Source organism: Anneissia japonica, unplaced genomic scaffold (genome assembly GCF_011630105.1).
Source record: "Anneissia japonica isolate Jap-2015-1 unplaced genomic scaffold, ASM1163010v1 scaffold1859_len985614_cov190, whole genome shotgun sequence".
Taxonomy (NCBI): Eukaryota; Metazoa; Echinodermata; class Crinoidea; order Comatulida; family Comatulidae; genus Anneissia; species Anneissia japonica.
Window position 1 is genome coordinate 72,332 of NW_022694754.1, and position 16,843 is coordinate 89,174.

General features: G+C 34.8%; 2 protein-coding genes and 1 long non-coding RNA gene across 3 annotated transcripts in view; all 3 read left to right on the forward strand.

Annotated features, from left to right (window-relative positions):
- The window catches only part of LOC117101278 (multiple epidermal growth factor-like domains protein 10), a 28,794-nt gene extending 17,060 nt beyond the window's left edge, over nt 1-11,734 (forward strand). The window contains exons 10-11 of the mRNA XM_033241240.1: nt 11,585-11,670; nt 11,714-11,734. Of these exons, the coding sequence (XP_033097131.1) occupies nt 11,585-11,670; nt 11,714-11,734 (107 nt within the window). The remainder of the gene's footprint in view (nt 1-11,584; nt 11,671-11,713) is intronic.
- Nucleotides 5,647-7,100, forward strand: LOC117101228. Its single transcript, XR_004444252.1, has 3 exons — nt 5,647-5,790; nt 6,529-6,660; nt 6,932-7,100. It is a non-coding gene; the product is annotated as an uncharacterized LOC117101228 (long non-coding RNA).
- Nucleotides 11,735-11,739: 5 nt separating the features above from the next.
- LOC117101227 (receptor-type tyrosine-protein phosphatase epsilon-like) overlaps nt 11,740-16,843 on the forward strand; it is a 29,072-nt gene continuing 23,968 nt past the window's right edge. The window contains exons 1-5 of the mRNA XM_033241143.1: nt 11,740-11,809; nt 12,833-12,912; nt 13,969-14,185; nt 14,872-15,104; nt 16,011-16,083. Of these exons, the coding sequence (XP_033097034.1) occupies nt 11,770-11,809; nt 12,833-12,912; nt 13,969-14,185; nt 14,872-15,104; nt 16,011-16,083 (643 nt within the window). The 5' untranslated portion in view covers nt 11,740-11,769. The remainder of the gene's footprint in view (nt 11,810-12,832; nt 12,913-13,968; nt 14,186-14,871; nt 15,105-16,010; nt 16,084-16,843) is intronic.

The window sequence follows — 16,843 nt, forward strand, 5'->3', positions numbered from 1 at the left end:
GTGGCGTAACCACCGGGGACAAGGGGAAAATATCCATCAGTGGAAAATCTTTCCCCATTGAATGCCCTTTTCACCCAGGAAAGTTCCTGAAAATCTCAAATTTTAAATCGCATATTTTGTTGAGGTAAGCCAATTTCCTCTAAAAATTGCACATTTTAGGGAGTTTTGATCAATTCCGACGAAATTAGAATTAAAAAACACACAAGTTTTTTGCGCTTCGCGTGCATTTTTTCATGTTAAAGATTGTGCTTGCTCTCCTTTGCCTTTCTATGTTATAACACATAGACCCAAACTCAAGAAAGAAAATTTAAGATACATCGTTTTAGCTAAAAGAAGGGCCTCAATGTGTAATGATGTTGAAAGAATATGTTTGTAATAAATAAAGCAATAATGAAAATGCTTATATTCAGTTTAAAAAAACGAGTGTGGCCATATATAACATAAGAACATTTCTTGTTGAGGTAGGCCAATTTCCTCTAAAAATTGCACATTCTAGGGAGTTTTGATCAATTCCGACGAAATTAGATCGTTTTACCTAAAAGAAGGGCCTCAATGTGTAATGATGTTGAAAGAATATGTTTGTAATAAATAAAGCCAGAAGGAAAATGCTTATATTCAGTTTAAAAAAACAAGTTTGGCCATATATAACATAAAAGCATTTCTTGTTGAGGTAGGCCAATTTCCTCTAAAAATTAGAATTAAAAACACAAAAACGCGCATTTGTTAGGGTTAAAGCTTGTGCTTGCCCTCCTTTGCCTTCTAACTTATTTAAAAACATAATAGTCCCAAACTTGAGAAAGAAAATTTAAGATAGATCGTTTTACCTAAAAGAAGGGCCTCAATGTGTAATGATGGTGAAAGAATAGGCCTATGATTGTAATAAATAAAATCACGATGAAAATACTTATTATTATTTAGTTTCAAACACATGTGTGCGCCCTATAATAATAATAAAATAAGCCCTATGTCGTATTGTTTTCTATATGGGGGTGGGGGTATCACACCAAGTCATAAATTACTAACCGGGAAAATTATTACCTTTGCCCCCCCCCCCTATACGTGTGTATATATATATATATACGAAAAATCCTCTTCAATCCTTGGGGAAAAAAAGTTATAGTCATTTTAGTGAAGCCCCCTATTTTCAGTTAAACTTCAATGATTTCTCATAGATTTAATAATACTCTAAAAGCATACCTACATAATTTGTAGGCTGTTGTAAACAGGAATCTCTATCAGGTATCTATAGGAGACCCAGGAGGAACCTGTAGGCTTATGGTGGGATTCCGGGAGAGGTATGATGGGGAGGGGAAGCCCTCAGTAGTTGAAGAATTCTAGCATGTAAAATGGCAAAGTTTTTCATCTTAATAGTATTTAATGCAAGCTAATTTGGTTAATCACAGACTTTGCTTTAAAGGGGATTTGCGCCAATGGTAAAGGGTGCCAAGGGTTCTCACTCCTATGTCTGGGAGCACAATTTGTCTTGGGGTGGGGGGGCTCTAAAATTGATTAATAAGCCTTTCAAATTCCTAATCGTTGGAGTTTCCAGGTGATTCGCTCTTTAGACCCCCTCGCCCATTTTGCCGGGGTTGTCAAGGGTTCTCTCTTCCATGTCTAGAAGCATAGTTGGGGGGAGTAAAAAATCTCTAAAATTGATTAAATACAGTAAGCCTTTCAAAGCCCTAATTGTGGGAGTTTCCAGGTGTTCCGCTCATTAGACCAACCTCTGAGTAGTGCTTGGCCGTTCCTGTCCCCGCCCACTTTGCCGTCTGGAAAATTGGCCTTTCCATCAGGGACATCACCCCTTTCCCTGTCAGGGACATCGGCACTTGTCGGGAACATCGGCCATACATCAATGACATTACACTCACCCCATTCCTTCTCTAGTTTGGGACATCAATCCCCCGTCGAGCAATACCAGCACCACGACCGTGGATTCGGCCTAAACATAAATCCACTTTATCCCAGGTAAAGCTCATTTTCCATAGAATCACTCACCCTATTGGCAACAGTCGCTGACAGTTGTCTGGAAGGTTGAACCTGGTTCAACTTCCTAATTACGTCAAGGCAGCTAGTGATGCACCCTGATTCGTCTGAAACGCAATCGGCAGGGGTGGAGCCAGCAGGGGGCCGGGGGGAGGCAGGATTCCCCCCCAAGCACAATTCGTCGGGGAGAAAAAAAGATGATATATATTTTCTACATATTAGTAGACTCTAAAATCGATTGAATCTTTTGAAACCCCTAAATTGTCAAAATTTGCTTCGCCCCTTGGACCACTGTCGAAACCTTTTAATCGAAGCTCGACCATGCCCACTTTGCTTTCGTCGGGGAAATCTGACCCCTCGTCGGGGCATCGCTCCCATCGTGGACCTCAGCCTCCCGTCGGGCAAGTCCTGGCGCAAAGTCGAACTAGGTTTAACCTTCCCAACAACTGTCGGCGACTGTCGAAAATAGGGTGAGTGATTGTATGGAAACCAAGCATCCCAGCTTGGTAAACGGTTTTGTATCATGTACATACATACATTTTTTTGTCGTGGTAGCGCAAGCAAGTAAAGTGAAACGATAGGGGATATTTTAGTTAAACTTTATGTATATACTGTACTGTATTATAAATATGCTTATAAGACATCTGATAGACCTACTGTATTTAATTCAGTTTTTTGCTAATAACCGAATTGTTAGTAAAGTTTGATTTAGAGAATGAATAAAAATGAATCATAACTACAATAAGCTGCTATTTTATGCTGTTGTTCTTGTTTCAATGCTTTTAATTGACTTTTGGCAAACTGGGTTTCGGCAAACTGGGATTCATGGTTTTTAATTCGGCAATCGTACGCTCGGCAAACTGGATTTCAACAATCTGGCCTAGATCCTTTCCTACACAGTAGAAGCCTGTTCCTTTGGATCCTTGCCAGGGCGTTGTTCATAGATTTCGCAGATCTCTGGTGAACAGCCTGCCACACCTCCACCCCCACCCGAGTCAAAGATTTGTATCCTAGAGCCACCACTCTGCTTTATTAATTGAAATGATGATAAAGAATGAAATCAGCTCCTAATAATAAGTAGATCTAAAGGAAATAAATAAATTAATAATTATCTACAACTATACACACATGCCAGTGGTGGCTCCGTAAAGAGGGAGAGGGATACGATTCTTAATCCTTAATATTATTTAATTTTTTATTTTAACTGATAGCTACAGTATGACAGCATTGTTGCTTTCCATTATTTTGCCTCTTTGTATATAAATACGGCTCTTCCCTGACCCACTCATCATTTTCAGTGACGGCAAACTGGGTTTCGGCAAACTGGGTTTCGGCAAACTGAGTTTCGACAAACTGGGTTGTCATGATTCAGTTTACTGGAATCGGCAAAGTGGGTTTCTGCAAAGTGGCCATGAACTAGGCAAATTAGATTTCGGTAAACTGGGTTTCAACAAACTGGTCGGCTGAAATTTTGGCTTTTCAAGCTGTTTTCATATGTCTTAAAGCTAATTATACCATACAGTAGAACTAAAAAAAAGAAAAGATTTTTTGGTCAAATACGCCGTGCCCGACGGGGGAGGGAGATAGAGTGCCGTAGAAAAGAGCTGTCCCTCCTTGTCTGAGAGATAAAAAAGCAATTCGTAGAGAATGTACAGTATACAGGATGTACAACTTTAAAATCGCTTAAATAAGCTTTTCAAATCCTTTTGAACAGAGTTTTTGGCTGCCCCTGGCCACACCTGTTTCCATCAGGAAGATTTACCTTCTCAAGAACAATAACCCACCTACAGGTATATCAGAGATTCCAGGACCCCCGTCACCAAGGGAAAGGGGATGGGAAGTTTTGCCAGACAAGGGGTCGATGAAAAGGCTAATCATCTTGGTGGAAGCCCAGGTGGGTGGGGCAAGCGGCAGCTGAGAACCCCGAGTGGCAGATCCAAAAATTTGAAATAGAGGAGATTCAGGGTGGGACTTTCACAGATATAGACTCTAGACCCCCTTAGCCCCAGTGACCATGATTGATGGGACTGGATGATTACGGTACCTCTAGATGGCCGGAAATGGCACTCTCAGACTTATAATGTGGATATTTTAAACGTTGAATAATTTATGTTGGGTGGGGAGGGGGCAGTGGCCAGCTGGGCCTTCTTGAATCCGCCACTGAACCCTTCAGGGTTAGGGTGGATTCTTAGGGATTCAAAATGCTTATTTAATTGATTCCAGAGCTACATTTTCTGTAAAACTTACATAGGTATTTCTTCTTCCCGGCAGGGGTTAGGGGAAATTACTGGCACACATTTAGCGCCACGCCATTGCAAATCCTCCTTTTGAGCAAACCCCTCTGATTAACAAGTCCAAACCAACTTGCATTAAATACTATCAAAATGATGACATTTACCATTTACATGCTGAACTTCATTCATTTGCACTCTCCTCACCATTGCACCCCCTTCCCCTGAACCTCATCATTTGGTGTGGGCCTATGTGTTTCTCCTGGCTCTCCTAGATACCTTATATCAATTCCTGGCTACAAGACTTGAAACATTTTTCTCAAAATATGCAGGTCTATTCTCGAAGTGTTACCTTATCTGTGAGAAATAATTGAAGTTTAACTTAAAATAGGGGGCTTCAGTAAAACAGCTATAACTTTTTTTCCCCAAGGAGGATTGAAAAGGAGTTTTCACATGTTAAAGAGGACATCTGTGTAAATTGATTGATACCAAACAGCTTTGTTAACAATTTTTTCCCGGTAGCCCATGATTTTGACCTAAATCGACCAGACTACCTAGACTCTGTATGAGTCTACTGTATTCAGGTAAAATTGTTAATGTTAAATCAATTGTCCTAACAAAATGGCCTTTAATAAAAAATTAGTATTTTGTTTACTATTTAATTTTTCAATAATGATATAAATAAAGGTAATGCTATCAGATTTGTAATGAAACCATTTAATTTATGGAGGGTCACAACATCGGATTGAGTTCCCTACTCTTTCCAAAAGATATGCCTGGAGTTATTTGAGTGTGCATGCTAGCCAGATGTGGACACTTCACAAGAGTGAACTGGTTTAAGTCTTATGAAAAGACTTGGTTCAAACCTAACCCTGGACATGGAGCATCATGAACCAGCACCGATGTTGGGGCTCTCCATTATGTCATAAATATAAAATACCTCATTCAATTAACACCAATAAAATCTGCTCTGGAAATCTAACATATGGGAATTTTCTTATAAGATTTTAATAGCTAGCATTTAATTGCCTATGAACAAATTTATCAATTTGAAAACTAAATCATTTTGAAGACATTAGATTGACTTCAGTTATTTGAAACACATTTTATATATAAAATGCCATGATAATCTATTGATTTATTTCTTTAGATTGTGGTGGCAATAGATTTGGAATTACCTGTAACATTAAATGTACAAGAAATACAGCTAATCCCCAAAATGCATGTAAAAGCAATCAGTTTTATATAATAATAATAATAATAATAATAATAATAATAATAATAATAATAATAATATTAATAATAAGAATAATAATAATAATAATAATAATAATAATAATAATAATAATAATAATAATAATAATATTAATAATAATAATAATAATAATAATAATTTATTGATTTATTTCTTGATTTACTGTAGCTTGTGGTGGTAATAGATTTGGAATTACCTGTGATATTCAATGTACAAGAAATACAAAGACCGATACATGTAAAGGCTTTCAGTTTTGCTTACCTAATCCATATGGATGTGACTGTATAACAGGTTATACTGGTCTTAAATGTCTAACAGGTAAATGTACATTTATGTATTCGTTAAACCATATATCATTTAGTTATAAGTCACAGCATGTGGTAAACCTGCACTATTGAGGTTGTGAGCAAGAGTATATGTGGTTAATTGCTTGTCTCCTCGTCACCCAGAAATATAAATAGATAAATAAAATTTAATAATTTGAATAAATTGTCTTGATAAAGCATTTACATTGTGTTGATTATTTATGTAACCAGTATCCAGGGAAAACATAATTATATGTTTTGACCAAAAGAGGAAAGCACTATACTTAATTGTTTATGTTAAAGAGATACTGTGTTAAAATATATTTTATTTTTAAGAAATTGTCTTTGTTTGTTTTGTGCAATAACATTGCGGTTTTGTTTGTATTGGTGCATACTGTATAAAATAAAGGTTAACTGTGGTTATGCAGGTAATGTAAAATATACATGTGAAAATGTAAATTTATGTAAATGTATACAATCCTTTGTTATAAAGCAACAGGAAAATTTGGAATAGGTTCCTGGGGACTTGTAGCAGGTGAAGTACAGTCACTACCATGGTAATCAACAGTACATTCATTTTATAGATTGTGTTTTCACAATTTCATGATTATTTATTGACTGTTTTTTTATTATAAATTATTTATAATATACAGTAGGGTGTTTTTAATATAAAAATGATAAGAATGTACAAGGTGTTTTCCATTAAGTTAATTCATTCAATTGCACCTTTAATATTTCCTTCGAACATCAGATTGTGGCTTTGGTAAGTTTGGTGCGGGTTGCAGTCAGGATTGCCATTGTACGCCAGGAGGTTGTAACCAGTATACTGGAGTGTGTTCGTCAGGTACTTGTGCACCTGGATGGTCTGGAAGCAACTGCCAAGGTAGTGCTTTAGAAATATATATTGTTTTTACTGGTATCTTTATAATTATTGTGATAACTGATAATTTTTATTGTTGTTGTTTTTTTAATTTTAAAATAGTAAATGTTTTCAAAAGTCACTGATCATATCTTGTTGAATAGAAACCTTAAATATTCTCCATTGTTTAATTTTAATCTGTAAACATTTATTCACATAATTTATAATTGTATTAGCATAATATACATAGTTGTTTTTTTACCTTGACTGTTTTTTTTCCCTTCTTTTTTTGCAGTTCCAAGCAATTGTCCTGTTGGTTATTTTGGCTCATCTTGTACATTAATTTGTCATTGTCATGATAATGTTGAATGTGATAAGAATACAGGTGTATGTAGTAATAATGCAGACTGTGCAAAAGGATATCATACATATGACAGTCAATTTTGTAAAGGTAAGTACAGTGTAAAGTGGAAGGATAAGGAAGTTTTTAAAACAACACTGTTTCTTCACAATTGAATTAAAAACAAATAATTAAATTATCAAATTTTGTTGATATTGTTAGGCCATCAAATCATAGAAATAATAGGAAGTATTGTAATTTTAGAAGAAAAACCTGAAGTGGGAACCAGTGCATTAATCAGCAACTCTTAGGTAGACTTGCAGAGCCAAAAGTTGCTGCAGCTGCAAGAAGTATTTAAAAGAAAATAACATTATTTAATTCTTCCAAATGTCAATACCTTTACATTTCAAAGAAAATTGAGCATTCCTACTCTAATAAATACTATTTTGCTTTGTTTAATTTATAATATCATAGGTCCACCTGTTAGTGTGTACATTATTAGCCTTTATTTATATTAGATAATAATGATTTTTTTTTTTCGCATTTTAGTGCCTATAACCAGGGGGTACAGGGTTAAAGTTTATTCCAATTTGTCATACAACCCTACTACTTTTCGTTTTCTAAATGTTCACAGGGGTTGTCTGTTTTTTTCGTTCTGGATAAACTAATTGTTTTTATTTTTCCTATTTGAGCACTCACAAAGATATAAATCATCCATCTCAGCATCACTCACAACAGCTCACTACTGATTCAAGTAATCTCTGTGAATAGATTAAGTGAAAGACTTTGCCAAACACACGTTATTTCAGTTAATGGTCCTACTCTTAATATGTACACAGTGTTTTACAATATTTTGGTGAATTTGTATAGCCTGTCAATCTAGGAGTTATGGTTATTATTGTGCCTTGACTTGCTATTGTGATTCTGCCTCTTGTCACCATGAAACTGGATGTGATGGCGGATGCCTTAATAGTTGGTTGGGAAACACCTGCACTACAGGTACGGAAAATCTACTTCAATAATTTTTTTAAAGCAACATACATTTTGTAGAGGCATGATGATATATAGTAAACAAAATAAATCTCTAATTTAACTATACCATAAGGATGGTCAGGTATGGTAAATGTTTAGTTGCAGTCATGGACTGAACATGTAGCATTTTTGTAAACCACAGGTGGGCAGAGTAGGCCCGCGGGCCGCATGCGCCCGACAGTGATTTTTTTTGCAGCCCGTGAAAATGAATTACAAACCCTATGTGTGCGGCCTGACAACCATCTTTGGCGGGAAAACACCTTGTTTTTTTTTCATCCCGGCAAAAAGAAATAGTAAAAATTAGCATATCACGGCCATAAAACAGTGTATGACGGTTTTTAAAAGTGCACTGAAACATCAAAGTTTTGGGTGCAGCCCTCGGAGTTGAATCTAAAATTCACTTTGGCCCTCCGACCCATTTTAATGCCAATTAATACTGAACACCTATCCCAGTTTAAATAACAGTTACAAGGTTTAATTAATTTTTAACATCCTGGGTACATCTTGTCAGAACAGCTCAATTCCCTTAAGCCTTACTGTATAATTAGACTTTGTTTAGACCATTAAAACAAATTCTTGTGTTGGCCAACTTTTTGGGGAAATCCAAAAAAACAGGTAGGTCTGTAGGAAATTTTGTAAAAAAATGTTTTTTTTGTAAACCAGTATTGTGTTTATGCTAAAAGTAGACAATACACAAACATACAACAAAGACCATTTTAAAATCTATATTGAAGAGCAAAACGATTGCATAACACTGTCACATTGCCTACCGTTGCAAGATAAGCCTATTCCAGCCTTTTTAGCTCATTAAAAAAAAATTTTTCCTTGTAGTAAAAAAAAAAACAAACTCAAATTTTGGGTCGGTCGGGTGTGGCCAACACAATAATTTTTTTTAATTTGGCCGTACTGGACCCTATGGGAGAATAGTAGCTTGCTATTGAATATTCATCTCTGTTTAAGGTAAGAAAAAAATAAAAACATTTAAACAATAACAATTATCAAAAATAACTCTTACAAGAGGCAATATCTTTTCATCATAATTTATATATGTTTATATACCTTTTATTCCTGTTTTTGTTTCCTACTCTAGGAATAATTTCAATTTCTAACGCAAAAGTTAATCCACGTCAGATGTCCACATTTCAATGTGACATTCCTGTCTCTTATACACATCTAGATGTGTATAAGAGACAGAGACAAGTTATTTCAATTAAAGGTCTTACTTCTATAATGTTCTATCATTTATTGTGAATTTGTTATATATAGCCTGCCAACCTGGGAGCTATGGTGAAAACTGTGCTTTGACTTGCAATTGTGATTCTGCCTCTTGTCACCATGAAACTGGATGTGATGGCGGTTGCCATAGTAATTGGTTGTTAAACACCTGCACTACAGGTACGGAAAATCTACCAATCATTTTTTTATTCAAGCAACATTCATTTTGTAGAGGCGTGATAATGTATATTAAACCAAATAAATATCTAATTGACCTATGAATGGAGGTGCATCTTAGACAATAAATGTACAATGTGCTAAGTCAGCCATTAGCTACATCCATCTCATCAATTTTATGTCTATTTTATACAGTACTTTTAAAAAGTTATCATTCAGTTTTGTTGTATTAAATTGATTGCTTCATTTGTTAATAATTCAACAACTACCAATAACAAAGTATTTATTTAAAGCAACATTCGGGAGCTTTAGATTGGTGGTTAAAATAAAAAGCTTTGTTAATTTAGCTAAACAGTTTAAAGCTACTGTGTGTACTTTGGTTCAATTTTATCCCCTACTCTGCTTTTTGTTTCATTTCGAGGGTCAATAGTGCACAGTTTTTCACATTAAAGAACACAGTAAACTCTTTGTTAAAGAAAAGGGGACTGTCTCCTGGTGTTCTGTCCAATTCAACACCAGATGGACCCTACTGTAAGTCTTAGGTTGATTATATCCTTAGTTTATTAAGGGAATCTAATCTAAGTTTGGCTTCTAATTTTTTGGTCCAGGAGGTGCAAATCTTCTCAACATTAAAACAGCTCCACTCCATAAGCTTCATAACACTGGGCCATGTGGGAAAACAATAGCTTAATACTGAACACCTATCCCAGTTTAAATAACAGTTACAAGGTTTAATTAATTTTTAACATCCTGGGTACATCTTGTCAGAACAGCTCAATTCCCTTAAGCCTTACTGTATAATTAGACTTTGTTTAGACCATTAAAACAAATTCTTGTGTTGGCCAACTTTTTGGGGAAATCCAAAAAAACAGGTAGGTCTGTAGGAAATTTTGTAAAAAAATGTTTTTTTGTAAACCAGTAATGTGTTTATGCTAAAAGTAGACAATACACAAACATACAACAAAGACCATTTTAAAATCTATATTGAAGAGCAAAACGATTGCATAACACTGTCGCATTGCCTACCGTTGCAAGATAAGCCTATTCCAGCCTTTTTAGCTCATTAAAAAAAAATTTTTTAGTTGTAGTAAAAAAAAAAAAAACTCAAATTTTGGGTTGGTCGGGTGTGGCCAACACAATAATTGTTTTAAATTTGGTCGTACTGAACCCTATGGGAGAATAGTAGCTTGCTTTTGAATATTCATCTCTGTTAAGGTAAGAAAAAAATTAAAACATTTAAACAATAGCTATATCAAAAATAACTCTTACAAGAGGCAGTATCTTTTCATCAGAATTTATATATTTTTATATATCTTTTATTCCTGTTTTGTTTGTTACTCTAGGAATAATTTCAACTTCTAACACAAAAGTTAATCCACGTCAGATGTCCACATTTCAATGTGACATTCAAGGTGATGTAACTGGCACTACCATTCAGTTCCTTATTGACAGTCAACCTGCTGCAGAAACTGGACGCACAAAATCAAATGGAGTTACAAGAGTTTCATTTACCGGTGAAGCAAATCCTGATGTTGCACATGTTTGCCAACTTACTAAGGATTCTTATATGGCAAATGCAACTCATTCACTTACTACCAATGGTAAGTTTCAGTCATTGACTATTTTCATTACTGATGCCAGCGCCTTGTGTATTCTCCTGATTGTGATAGGCGCTATATAAAATTGGATTTTAAAAAAATTCTAAAGTTCAATGGTTTTTTCGTGTTTGCATTTTTTCATTATTATTACAGGAAAGTAAGTTTCAATGATTGTATATTTTTGACAAATAAAGAATTTTGTATTTAACACTAATAATAATAATCATGGTATATTGTGCACTTTTTTATGTATTTTATGTACTTTTTATATTTCTCTTCCCCTTGGGTGTATTTTTTGAATGTATTGAAATTGAACTAATTGAATAATCTTGCAGTTCTTTTATATTTTTTTTTTCACTTTATTGCGATATTATTCCTAAATTCACCAAATTTGAATTAAACTATTAAATATGTACTCAACATACCACCCAGTGTAGTGGGTTCTGATGGTGGATTAGTGAATTAGAAATTATTCCACATTTTTTATAACTAGAATTACCAATATACATTGGAGAACCAACCGAAGAGACGGTTACTGGATCATCAGTGGAATTGAGGTGGAGGGAATGGAGTACCAGCAGTGGAGATAGTGGTGATCCTCCCATTATTGGATATGTTGTATATTACAAACAAAAATATCTATCATCTGAGCCCTTTAGGCGAGCATTCCAGGTTAGCGGTCTTACAGCCACAGTGACCGGTTTACATTGGGAAGAAACATATAAATTTGCTATAGCAGCTGTCAGGGAAGGTGCTGGGGGTGAAGGTCCAATGGGAAGTGGTAGGCTAACTGCATCGACAATTTGTGGAGGTAAATACATTTGAATAATCTAATTGGACAAATTGCAAACACATGCTTGTCAGAATTTTTTTTTGTAGCTATTAATGTATGGATAAAAAATAGTTTGTTATCAATTTATAGTGGATTACATCTGTGAGTAACTAAGCTGAATTAATTAATATTATTGTATTATTAAAACTACATAATTTGTGATGAAGATGCTGATTTTTGATGATGATGATTTTGGATGGTGGTTATTTATGATGATTTATATTGATAATGATTAAGGATGATGATTTATAACGACCAATGGTGATATTGGCTGAAGATTTAAGATAGTTTATGGGCGTAGGCTCAGAGTGGTGCGCCACCCCCTCCCCCCCCCCCCCCCCCCCCCCCCCCCCCAAATGACAGCAAATTATATCCACTAAATGGGTTAAAATACTAAAAATGACCATTAAGTTTTCAATGGAATAGGGACTTAGTTTGGTATTTTCAATTTTGTGCACCCCCAGGCCGTTTCACACCCCCAGACCAAAAGCAGTCTATGCCCCTGTTGATGATGGTCATGATTTAAGATGGTTGATGGTGATTTTTTTATGATGGCGGTGATGATTTATAATAATGATGGTAGTGAGGATGATTTATGGAGATGATTACAAATTATGATAATTGGTGATGATGATTAATGAGGATGGTGATAGTGATGAGGAGGATGATGAGGAAGATGATAATATGTGGTGATGGTAAAGGTTAAGATTGTAACATCCTATTTGGAACACATCATGGATAAAATGGATAGATGAATAACAATTGATAGATAAATGTAAATTTTTGTTAAGTATTTTATTGAGAACTGTAGATAAATCACTTTGTCCAATGAAACAGGTGATCTGCCTCATAATTGGCAGTACCATAAAAATTTTATCATAATTTTGAAAAATATTTCTTTGTCGTAAAATGTTGCTTTCATCTAAATATTTTGTACATGACGTATCAATTAATGTAACCTGTAGAATACTCTGTATTCACTTCTCATAATAATTATTTCAGAACCATCAGCACCAGTAGTCAACACAGTTTCAAGTAACAAATTTCCTAAAATGATCAACATTTCCTGGCAGCAGTTGACGGTAAATTGTTCATTCTGTCCTGTAGATAGAAAAAATTTCAAAGAGAAATATATTTTGTTCTGGTTTCGAACATAGTATGCTTTAGTTATCTCTTTTGTTGCATAATTGCTCATAACATGGAGGTTTTATGAAAAATTATAGTATGCTAACTAGGTAAGATTTAGAGTAACATTTGTGGTTTTTTGCCTTAAAATGGCTGTGCACTTTCCCAGCAGCGCCACCAAACAAGGATTATGTCGCAGCAGGGCATATGAAAAATCCCCCTAAAAATTCTATTTGCGCTTATCAATCAATCAAATACCCAATAGAGGGGGTCTGGAGAGGGGCTTTCGCAGATAGAGAGTCTATACTAACTCCCACACTCATCCTGTAAGTGGCGAGTACTTGCTGTTGAATGCGAAGGAAATAAAAACAAAAAACATTTATAATTATGGCACCTCTTAATGTATGGCCGGAGATGGCACTTAGACTCAAAATTTGAGTAGAATTTTCTTTTTTCTCAATTCTTTTTTTAATTTTGGAAAAAAATTTAGGGGGCCCGGCTGGGCTCTCCCTTCTCTTGAATTCACCACTGACTCATGAAGCAAACATAATACAGCAATTTTTCATGTAATAAAGAAAATATAAGTTTTTGAAGATTGCATTGGAAAAGTTGGAACTATATTTTTAATAAGACAGGTGCAAATCAATCAATCAATCAATGTTTAATTTTTTCCATACTTTGATGGAAATTGCAGTTGATATCAATACATAGATATCAGAATTCTATTTTTTCTACTTTTTATATAAAATCTTTTTTAAATAAACAATGTTTGTTAGTTTGTAATAGAACCTGTTGATAGGTTGAATCAGTCACTCCGGATTTCTTTCTTGCAGTTTTTTAGTAATCAACAAATGTCAGTTGTTTGATGAAATGATTGTACTGTTTCCTGCCTCTTTTCTATAACATATTTAGATGATAAAACTTTTAAAATGGCCTGCATTTGAGAATTTATACTTCTATATTTAGAAAGTAAGTGCATAAAATGATTTTGTTTATAAATTGTTTCCTTCCAGGTTGAGGAGTCCAAGTGTTCAGCTGGTGTAGATCGTTACACCATATCTTATAGACCTGTTAATACAGACATGGCCATGGTCACTAATGAAACAACAAAAGATTCTTATACAATAATGGGACTTGAAACATACACAGAATACAGCATCTCTGTAGCAGCAAGTAACAAAGATTTCCCTGGGAATGCACGAGTGGTACAAGTGTTCTCACCTGAAGAGAGTCAGTGCTTTTTCTAACCTCTGTCCGGGCTATCAAGTTCTATGTAACATATACCAGTGATTTGCCTATATGTGTATGTGGGTATGACATTGTCATGCCCATATATGGGTAAAGTATGATATAATGACCATATATGGGTAAATCACAGATTTTTGTCACAAAATAAAATCTGATAGAATGGACAGAGATTTATAATAAGTTTTAGACTAGACCAAGCTGTACTAAAATGTTAAGTATTAACATTTTAAAACAGCACACTTTTCTTAGATTTCAAACTATTTAAAGTTCAAAAGACAGAATTCAGATTTTGATATATCGACAAATGGCGATTCAGGCAGGAGTGCCACAACCTATAGTTATGTTAGTACTGGTTCCAACACCAGGCATTCATGTGGTACTGATGGTGGGACATGTCATCTTGGACTATAATATATAATTGGCTGACATGATAAAGAACCTAGTATGTCTTTCAAGATGAGTTGGGGCCTATACCAGTGTACTGGTCCGTACATCCCCCTGTTGTGGACAGACGAGAGTAGCTGGTACTGGTTTACCGGGTGGCTCAGACATGAAGTGACCTTTCATTTAATTTAGATTATTTTCTATGCAAACCTAAAGCCATATTGCGGCTGCTATGCTTAATGGGTCATAAAATTTTATGTGTATTTTCACATTCTAATCTTTAGAGCCTCCGCCTCCAGACGTCTCAGCAGAACATGAGGGTACATACCTCACAGTTTTCGTAATGCCTTCTGAATCAATTGGCAATAATCTGTATGGGGACATAAAGGAGTATGATGTTAGATACAGATTAGCTGATAGTGATGAGGAGTGGATTAATGTAACAGTTACAAAAGATCAAGGAAGAAATGGTTACAAAATAACAAGTCTAGAAACTGATGCAAGCTATGAAGTCAGTGTAAGTAAACCTACTACTTCTTTCAGTATACAGTATTAAATCCTGTACACTATTATTCTAGGCCAGATTTTTTATACTGTGTTTCGCAAACCACCACCTGCTAATAATGATGATTTCGAATAAAAATTCAATTTTATTTTTTGCCTGTTTTGCCCTGCGCATCTGCCACTATTAATTATTTTTTTAAATAAAATGCTGCCCTAATCTCAATCAGAAATCTTTTCTCACAATTTAATAAATATAAAGCATTTGTCAATGTAGTTGCAGAACTGTTATATCGCTTTCTTATGACCACAACATAGTATCAATTTAGGCTTATGTGTGTCCTATATGCAGTTTTTTATAAAAAATATTTATTTTTTCCTCATCTATATGGGGTTTTTTTTAGAATCTGTCATCTGAAGATATTTTTAAGCCCAAGTTTGCTAATTAAAGGATAAATATACTTCTTGCCTTCAGTAAAAATCTCCATGGTAATTGGCATCAAGTCTAGTTTATTGTGAATCAGTCAGCTTATGCTAAATCATAACATGACTTGTCTTGACTTTATTTGGCATCAAAAAACAACATAAAAGTACAGTTCATAAGAAAAAAAGTTAAAAACACCAGGTAAAAACATTTAAAAGTAAAAACACGAGCAAACAGGTCATCATAAAAAAAAAAAAAAAACAGGGGTCATCATAAAAAAAAAACCAAAACAGGGGAATGACATTAATATTGGTTTGCTTGGGTACACAATTCTATTATTTTTTTAGGGTTGTAATATATCTCATAGAGATTCGTACCATCACCATTGATTTGTTATATTAAAATACCTGTCTTTACATTCATATTCTGGAAGTGGTACATATATCTTAATAGTAAATTATGTATTGCAGTTAGCAAGAAAATATGTTTTCTTTCTAGGCTAGAGTTATCAATGGGGCAGGTAATGGAAATTGGAGCGAATCTTCCAAAGCAGAAGCAATTGAAAAATCAGGTATGGCTAAATAGTTATGTATTTATTATTAAACTATTATGAGTAAATTTTTTTTAGCCTTGCCTCTCTGAAGGAAGTTGAGGTTATTGCAATAGCACATGTCTGTGGTGTGTGTGTCCTTGCAGCCAACAGAGCCAACTCGAGCTGATCGTTCGATCTTGCTTGGTCATAGTAGGAGGCATGTCAAATTCTGGCCGGCAGACTGGAAGTGGTCCGGTCAACGTGCAAACTCGCCCGATTGATGGGCTTGCCATGCAAAGCCTATGATGAAGCGGTGCAGCCGGTGTGCGAACTGGATGAGGATTTGTAACCTCAGATTAGCTTGTTATTTGTGTGTTTAACTGAGGTTTAAATTTAGTTTTTTGTTGGTAAACTTTATGTTAAGAAAATCTTTTTGTTTGATTCCTGATCCTGATTATGTGTTTAAGGTTGCTAGGTACATTCTAAGGCTTTGTATTTTTGTTGGTTTGGTTTTTTAATGCATTTACTTAAATTGCTTGTGGGCCAAATATGGCCTGTAGCCATTTAAGAACCCCTAGTGTGTAGAGTCAGCAGATTCGTCAAACAGCACAGTAGAAGTAACAGTAGATCTAGACTATTCGAAAGACATCACAACAGATTTTGAAATAAACATGAAAACAAAAATTCTATCTATTTTTTTTATTAACAAACACAGGTTTAAAAGGGCAAAAAGGCCATAAATGGTTGAAGGAAATCCATATTTCATTTGATGATTATTTGAACAGTGTATATAAGATAG